General features: G+C 48.4%; 1 protein-coding gene across 1 annotated transcript in view; it reads right to left on the reverse strand.

The window, feature by feature from the left end:
• Window positions 1-8,566, reverse strand: part of LOC142302066 (aquaporin-7-like) — a 58,111-nt gene extending 49,545 nt beyond the window's left edge. The window contains exon 1 of the mRNA XM_075343147.1: window positions 8,281-8,566. Within this exon, the coding sequence (XP_075199262.1) occupies window positions 8,281-8,388 (108 nt within the window). The 5' untranslated portion in view covers window positions 8,389-8,566. The remainder of the gene's footprint in view (window positions 1-8,280) is intronic.
• Window positions 8,567-9,399: the final 833 nt, after the last annotated feature.

The following is a 9,399-nucleotide window of genomic DNA, read 5'->3' on the forward strand; positions in this document are numbered from 1 at the left end:
TGAAATGGCCACCAGAGCCCCGCACAAAATATATGATGTCGCCTACAGCTCCAACATGCAGTTTGGGGGGCCCCCACAAAATATGAGGGCCCACACACACAATATGACGGCCCCCACAGCCCTCCACTTAGTATTGGAACCCCCAAAAACAGTGATAGTCCTGCAGAGAACGCACACACCATACTCTCCTGTGGGGTCCCCAGTACTATGAATGACATATTATCTTTGGGGCCTTTGAAGTGACCAGCCAGGGAGGCCTCTGGCTGTGTAGTCGTGGCAGCACTATTTTCAAGGCACATCCCTGACTCCATCACTTCCTTAATGTTGAGAGAGTGTATGTCTGTATCTTTATCGGCCGATGCACAAAGAGGCTGCAGGCAACAGTCCAGATGCAATAAAATCGACATTTATTCACAACGATAAAGAGAAAAACACTCCGGTCAGCGGATTTCGGCAATATTAGTGGAGCTGGGGACGACCTGCCCAAACGCACCCTCTGATGGGGATATGCCCAGAGTACTCCTCCCACTCTTCAGCCAAGCATACACCGGACCCACACCGGCAGAATAGGCTTCAAGGTTGCGCCACTGGACTCCCACTCTTCAGCCAAGCATACACCGGACCCACACCGGCAGAATAGGCTTTGAGGTTGCGCCACTGGACTCCCACTCTTCAGCCAAGCATACACCGGACCCACACCGGCAGAATAGGCTTTGAGGTTGCGTCCACCTCCTTATCTCCGGTGTCCCCTGATGTTCCGCTCACACAATCGCACTTGCCGCTCCAGATGTTCACACTCCGCTGACCCGGATCCTCTCCCCCCACACACATTCAGACCTTGCCTAGATATCCGGCCGACTCCTCCTCCCCGGTGGCAACAGCCGTCCCACCCGGCCACTAGGGGGTGCCCTAACACATCACATAGCAATATAAAATTCAACACTTTTAATAATCACAATGCCGGGTAACTATGCTAAACTAGTAGGGGGTAGGCCCACCCACTACATGCCTCCCCTCTTAAAATCCGAGCCTCCCGGCAAGGCTCTTAAACACATAAAAACATAAACACATAAAAACCTTTCGGTTCAGTCCTCAACAGCGGCACCAGTTCAGCGGCGCTCCCGATCTTTAGGGACGCTTAATGGCGCAGCAGCGCTCCCGGTCTCTGGATAGCGCCCGGAGGCTCAACAGCGCTCCCGGTCTTAGATGGCTGCCCGGAGGCTTCAGTAGCGCTCCCGGTCTTCGCTGGAGGTGCCCGGAGGCTTCAAGAGCGCTCCCGGTCTTTGCTGGGGGCAACAGGCCCGTAAAACTTTACAACAACAGAGGAACTTTCTGCCGGTCTGGAACAACACCGGTCTCGGCAAGTGCTGGAGGCAACAACTTACTCTGGGGGCCAGGCTCTCTTCCATTCTTCCGCTTGAGCCTGGATGTAGGCCCCCAGAGATTGTCCCGGCTGGCGGCGGATTCGCCTGAAAGACACCGGGGCGTAGGGCGGTTCCTCCGGCACAGCTGCTGCAGCTCCTCTTGGCGGTGACGGTGTTCCTGCCCGGGATGGTGGTGGTGCGTCCAGCATAATGACCGGCTTATTAGTCACGTTTTGGGTCACCGCTACCACGGCTGGGAACTTCTCCGGATCAGGAGCCGGTTCCATCACGGCCTCCGGGGCAGCAGTCAGGACGCGCCGGGGCTGAGGAGGCGCGGGCGGGAGCGGTTTGGCATGGCTCCGGCGCCGCTCTTGCTGCTCCTCCCACTCTATCTCCTCCTGCCACTGCTCCGCTTCCCGGGTGGTCGGCATGCGGGAGACGCAGACGGCAAACAGGCCGCGGCTACCGGCATCCGGCAGAAAGGTGACTTTTTCACCCGGCCAAAGAGTGTGAAGTCGCTTAGGGAGTCCTTCGACGTCGAGATGAACCCGGTTATAAAAATAATCATCCCCGGTCTCTACTTCTCGGATGAAGCCGTATCCCTCTTGCTGGTTAAACTTGACTACCACCCCGGTCACAAACTGCTGTGCCAGCTCCTCGCCACCAGAGCCGGACAGCATTTCCCGGACGATGGTCTCGGCCAGGAGACGTTCCTGGACGGGGTCAGGTTTCGGGGTCGGGACTCTGGGGCGCGCCTTCTCCGGCGAGATGGTGACTGGGTCCCAGAAGAAGCCCAGGTGATCCTTCTCTAGACGGCCGGCTAACTCCTCGGCCGGCTCTGGCGCCGGAACAAATGGTGTGGCGGCGGCGTTAAGCTGCGGAGTGTCCCATGGAAAAACAGCAACCCCCGGACGACTGGGCATGGGCGGGGTAGCATAGGTCGCCTTCACCTCTGTGATGGTGCTCCCGGTTTGAGCATCCCATGAGGTCTTCCAGGAAACCTTGTCTGGCCTCGTAGAGCCTCCCGGTCCAATGGGAAGGTCCACTATCGCGGCCTCGCTAGCAGGGGCGAACCGAGGTCGGCCTCGACCGAGGCTGATGAGGGCCATCGTCGTCGCCAACTCCGCAGGTTGCCCAAAGTTCTCCATCTCGGTTTCCGACCGAATCGCTAATAATGGCGGCGGTGTCGACGCGGAGGCTGGAGGAAGTGGAGGCGGGTCTTCATTTCCCGCTCTTAAACGAACTCCACCCCCAGCCTCACGCATCATCTCGACTCCTCCGCTGAGGTACTTCTTTTTCTTTTTCTTCTTCCATGCCCTGGAGCTGGCGCCTCCCCTCTTTGGGCGGAGTACTCCATGCCTTCTCTTCGGCACCAGCCAGCCCCAGGCTCTTCTTTCGGCGCCAATTTTCCGCGCCTTTTCTGTTTCTTCACAGACGTCGGCCATCTTGCCGCCATCTTGTGCCCGGTCCAACGCCTTGGGCACTTCTTCCTCCCACCATGGGACTGGGAATCTTCTTTCATAATCCTAATTCCGTGCTTCAGGCACTACTTGGTCTTCAGACTCCTGGTTCTCCGGCAAGGGACTCGTATCCTGCCGACTACGCCACATGAAGTGACCAGCCAGGGAGGCCTCTGGCTGTGTAGTCGTGGCAGCACTATTTTCAAGGCACATCCCTGACTCCATCACTTCCTTAATGTTGAGAGAGTGTATGTCTGTATCTTTATCGGCCGATGCACAAAGAGGCTGCAGGCAACAGTCCAGATGCAATAAAATCGACATTTATTCACAACGATAAAGAGAAAAACACTCCGGTCAGCGGATTTCGGCAATATTAGTGGAGCTGGGGACGACCTGCCCAAACGCACCCTCTGATGGGGATATGCCCAGAGTACTCCTCCCACTCTTCAGCCAAGCATACACCGGACCCACACCGGCAGAATAGGCTTCAAGGTTGCGCCACTGGACTCCCACTCTTCAGCCAAGCATACACCGGACCCACACCGGCAGAATAGGCTTTGAGGTTGCGCCACTGGACTCCCACTCTTCAGCCAAGCATACACCGGACCCACACCGGCAGAATAGGCTTTGAGGTTGCGTCCACCTCCTTATCTCCGGTGTCCCCTGATGTTCCGCTCACACAATCGCACTTGCCGCTCCAGATGTTCACACTCCGCTGACCCGGATCCTCTCCCCCCACACACATTCAGACCTTGCCTAGATATCCGGCCGACTCCTCCTCCCCGGTGGCAACAGCCGTCCCACCCGGCCACTAGGGGGTGCCCTAACACATCACATAGCAATATAAAATTCAACACTTTTAATAATCACAATGCCGGGTAACTATGCTAAACTAGTAGGGGGTAGGCCCACCCACTACACCTTTATTATAGATTTTGTATTAGAGCTCTTGAGGTTTAAAGGGGTTGTCATAAAGGGGTTTTCCTAAAAATACCAGTCACTGTCCTTGGATCGCTGGGGGTCCCAACTGTTAGTCCTCCACTGACTAGCAAGTATCTTATCGATATAGAATAACTTGCAATTTCTGAAAATATCCTTACAGCTCTTTGTCAAGATGTCACCTACATAAGGGGACACGGAGTGCTTTCCATGACGTATCCCTGGCAGGTCGGCAGCACACGTGTCAGACACTGTTTATACACACACACTCCGCAGGAAAAACATTTATCTGTCTGTAACAATTTAAGACGAGCAGCAATGTAAAGAATGGAAGCAGAGGTTAATAGATAACAGCAATGTAAGAAAGATATAAGTGCAGACGCAGCCACCGACAAGGAAAACACCGAGGATATGACCACAGATGGTGACAATAATAGTCATTTTGTATAATTCCAAGATATTCCGCAGCACGGTACAATTCAGAGGGAACATGTACAGACAGTATCACACAGTACACAGTAACACATAATTCAACAACTCATACAAGAGGAGCTAGGGCCTTGCTCTCAAGAGCTTGCAATCTAAAAGGAAATAAGACATAATGTAAAACATTCCTGTAATTTATGGTCCAGCCAATGTTATAAGATAATTATTAATGTAAAGCTGAATGATCTGCTCAACAGCCTGTATCTGTGTATGTACTGTATGTGATCCGGTCACCAGCCTGTATCCGTGTATGTACTGTATGTGATCCGGTCACCAGCCCGTATCTGTATATGTACTGTAAGTAATCCGGTCACCAGCCTGTATGTGTTTATCTACTATATGTGATCCAGTCACCAGCCTGTATGTGTGTATGTACTGTATGTGATCCGGTCACCAGCCTGTATCTGTGTATGTACTGTATGTGATCCAGTCACCAGCCTATATCTGTGTATGTACTGTTCATATATCATCAAGTCACCAGCCTATATCTGTGTATGTACTGTTCATATATCATCAAGTCACCAGCCTATATCTGTGTATGTACTGTTCATATATCATCAGGTCACCAGACTGTATCTGTATATGTACTGTACATATATAATCCAGTCACCAGCCTGTATCTGTGTATGTACTGTACAGATATGATCTGGCCACCAGCCTGTATCTGTGTATGTACTGTACAGATATGATCTGGCCACCAGCCTGTATCTGTATGAACTGTACATATACAGTCATATGAAAAAGTTTGGGCACCCCTATTAATGTTAACCTTTTTTCTTTATAACAATGTGGGTTTTTGCAACAGCTATTTCAGTTTCATATATCTAATAACTGATGGACTGAGTAATATTTCTGGATTGAAATGATGTTTATTGTACTAACAGAAAATGTGCAATCCGCATTTAAACAAAATTTGACCGGTGCAAAAGTATGGGCACCCTTATCAATTTCTTGATTTGAACACTCCTATCTACTTTTTACTGACTTACTAAAGCACTAAATTGATTTTGTAAACTCATTGAGCTTTGAACTTCATAGGCAGGTGTATCCAATCATGAGAAAAGGTATTTAAGGTGGCCACTTGCAAGTTGTTCTCCTATTTGAATCTCCTATGAAGAGTGGCATCATGGGCTCCTCAAAACAACTCTCAAATGATCTGAAAACAAAGATTATTCAACATAGTTGTTCAGGGGAAGGATACAAAAAGTTGTCTCAGAGATTTAAACTGTCAGTTTCCACTGTGAGGAACATAGTAAGGAAATGGAAGAACACAGGTACAGTTCTTGTTAAGCCCAGAAGTGGCAGGCCAAGAAAAATATCAGAAAGGCAGAGAAGAAGAATGGTGAGAACAGTCAAGGACAATCCACAGACCACCTCCAAAGACCTGCAGCTTCATCTTGCTGCAGATGGTGTCAATGTGCATCGGTCAACAATACAGCGCTCTTTGCACAAGGAGAAGCTGTATGAGAGAGTGATGCGAAATAAGCCGTTTCTGCAAGTACGCCACAAACAGAGTCGCCTGAGGTATGCAAAAGCACATTTGGACAAGCCAGTTACATTTTGGAAGAAGGTCCTGTGGACTGATGAAACAAAGATTGAGTTGTTTGGTCATACAAAAAGGCGTTATGCATGGAGGCAAAAAAACACGGCATTCCAAGAAAAGCACTTGCTACCCACAGTAAAATTTGGTGGAGGTTCCATCATGCCTTGGGGCTGTGTGGCCAATGCCGACACCGGGAATCTTGTTAAAGTTGATGGTCGCATGGATTCAACTCAGTATCAGCAGATTCTTGACAATAATGTGCAAGAATCAGTGACGAAGTTGAAGTTACGCAGGGGATGGATATTTCAGCAAGACAATGATCCAAAACACCACTCCAAATCTACTCAGGCATTCATGCAGAGGAACAATTACAATGTTCTGGAATGGCCATCCCAGTCCCCAGACCTGAATATCATTGAAAATCTGTGGGATGATTTGAAGCGTGCTGTCCATGCTCGGCGACCATCAAACTTAACAAACTTAACTGAATTGGAATTGTTTTGCAACCAGGAATGGTCAAATATACCTTCATCCAGGATCCAGGAACTCATTAAAAGCTACAGGAAGCGACTAGAGGCTGTTATTTTTGCAAAAGGAGGATCTACAAAATATTAATGTCACTTTTATGTTGAGGTGCTCATACTTTTGCACCGGTCAAATTTTGTTTAAATGCGGATTGCACATTTTCTGTTAGTACAATAAACCTCATTTCAATCCAGAAATATTACTCAGTCCATCAGTTAATAGATATATGAAACTGAAATAGCTGCTGCAAAAACCCAAATTATTATAAAGAAAAAAGGTTTACATAAATAGGGGTGCCCAAACTTTTTCATATGACTGTATAATCCAGTCACCAGTCTGTATCTGTGTATGAACTGTACATATATGAAACGGTCACCAGCATGTATCTGTGTATGTACTCTACATATATGATGTGGTCACCAGCCTGTATCTGTATGTGCTGTACATATGTGAGCCTGTCACCAGCCTGTATCTGTGTATGTACTGTACATATATGATCCTAGCACCAGCCTATATCTGTGTATGTACTGTACATATGTGATTTGGTCACCAGCCTATATCTGTGTATATATTGTACAAATATGATCTGGTCCTCAGCCTGTATCTGTGTATGTACTATCCATATAACCAGCCTGTATCTGTGTATGTAAAGTACATATGTGAATATATGATCCAGTCACCAGCTCATATCTGTGTATGTACTGTAGATATGTGATCCAGTCACCAGCTCATATCTGTGTATTTACTGTACATATGTGATCCAGTCACCAGCCTGTATTTTTGTATGTCCGTGTATAAAATGTTACTAAGTGCATAGAGGGAGTGGGAACAGATTATGGAAGAACCAGAATTTGAGTAAAATGTAGGAAGTGAGAAGAGAGAACAGTTAACTAGTGATGTGATATGATACATCTGCCTAGAAAGGTGTGTTTTTAAGGGATATCTAAAAGAAGTAAATGGGCTCCTCTGGGGTAGTGCATTCCGGAGAACTGTTGCAGCACAAGAGAAGTCTTGCAGATGGGAGTGGGAGGTTTAGATTATGGAGAAGTTGGTCTAAGGTCATTAGCAGGAAGGAGAGCACAAGATACTGTCATACATTATGGGCTTAGATACAGGGGTTCAGCAAATAGTATCACACATGTAGGCTTTGATACACCAGTTCAGAAGATCGTATAATGCATTAAAAGATTAGATGCACCCGCTCATCAGACAGTATCGCATATGATGCAATTAGAAATATTAGCATGGCACTGTTGGCATAGCATCATACATCATTAACTTTGGGTACAATGTCTAATCAGACAGTGCTACACATTTAGATACATCTATTTAGATGATTGACAAAGATACACTTATTTAGCACATAGCTCAGATACACCAGTTCATCATACATCATAGGATTAGATACCCCAGCTCATCGGATGCTAACTTATTGAATAGTGAATAGTCATACATGATAGGCTTATAAATAGCAGCTCAGCAGTGCAGTATCATACCTATTGACTTAGATACATTAACTGAAACAGTACCATGTGTTATATTCATAGATACAGAGCCTCCATAAGACAGGGAAACACTGAGAAACTTAGATACATTGGTTTAGTATAATATTATAACACATGATAGACTCACGTACACTCGCTTATCAACCAATCACGTATAATGGGCTTAGATGCATCAACATAATAGACAGTAGCTCACACAATAGGCTTAGATACACTGGTTCATCAGACAGTATTATACTTTAGGCTGAGATGCTCAGCAGCACAGTGTCACATAATAAGCTTAGATATACTGGTTCATCAGACAGTATCACACATGATTGGCTTAGCTACACATGCTTAGCAGACAGTATCGTATATGATAGGATTAGATACACCATCTCAGTGTCCCTGTAGACTGTCACATCACATAATTGGCGTTCCCTGACATGATGATATAGTTTTAACCCCATGTTTCTTACCATCATCACAAACGTGGACAGCAGTTCTGCCATGGCCTCTCGCACCCATTGATTGCGGATGGATATAGCTGAGCGGATCTTGTTGGCTATGAAGCTGCCGGTCTTCATGGTGATGGCAGGCCCTGTGCCGGCTGAAGTGATGTTTTAACGTGTTACCTATTTGCAGTGTGGGTTAAACTCTAAGACACGTGAGGAAGAGAAGACCCAGCGCTGCTTAAAAAGTTACTGGAAGGAAAATTATTAGTGCAATCAATATGCTGATCAGGCGGGGACGCTCCACCCTCCGCTCCTGATAGCTCCAAGGGTCAACGCTCCTTCTATTGACAGAGATACAGAGCTTTCCACAACTTGGAAACATTTATAATGACACACCGTGGTGACAAAATCCGATCACTCCCTCCTGGATCCAGCACAAGTATAAATATAGAGTCACTGGTCCTGGCCGACCACGTGCCGTGTGATCGGTGGTATCAGGCGTCTTATAAAGCACGCTCACTGAACAAACCTACTGAATGGAGAAACTGTAACTGGGATCATCATTGAAGTCTAAAATCAATGACACTGACACTGGGGGTACAGGATAATGACACTGACACTGGGGGTACTGTCGCGGGCGGAGGAGGGGACGCCGCGCTCTCCCACTGCTGCTCGGGTCCGGCCGCCGCGGCTGCTGCAGCCTGCTGCTGCTCGGTGGCTCGAGCGGTGGGCCGGATCCCGGGGACTCTAGCGGCGCTCCTCGCCCGTGAGTGAAAGGGGGTTTTGGGTGTTGGGATAAAGTCTATTGTCCGTGACGCCACCCACGGTTGTGGTGATTTGTTAGCACCACCGCTGCTCGGTGTGGGGATCCCGGGAGTGATGGTGTGAAGCAGCAAGTTGTTGTGTTGCCCCTCCGTGGGTAGGGGTTAGTGATCCCGGGGCCCAGTGATGAGGTGGGAGATGCAGGGCTTGGTGGGCGCAGGGACGCGGGGGCAGCGCTGTGCCTTGCGGCACTGTGGTACTCACTCAGCCTGAGACGTTGACACAGTTCTCGGTAAAACACACGGCTGGAAAGACGGTTCCCACGGACGGCTGCACTTGCTTTCCCCAGTAGGTGACGGTGATGTCCCTTTTCCCTGCACC

This window comes from Anomaloglossus baeobatrachus, chromosome 1, assembly GCF_048569485.1.
Source record: "Anomaloglossus baeobatrachus isolate aAnoBae1 chromosome 1, aAnoBae1.hap1, whole genome shotgun sequence".
In the NCBI taxonomy this organism is placed as follows: Eukaryota; Metazoa; Chordata; class Amphibia; order Anura; family Aromobatidae; genus Anomaloglossus; species Anomaloglossus baeobatrachus.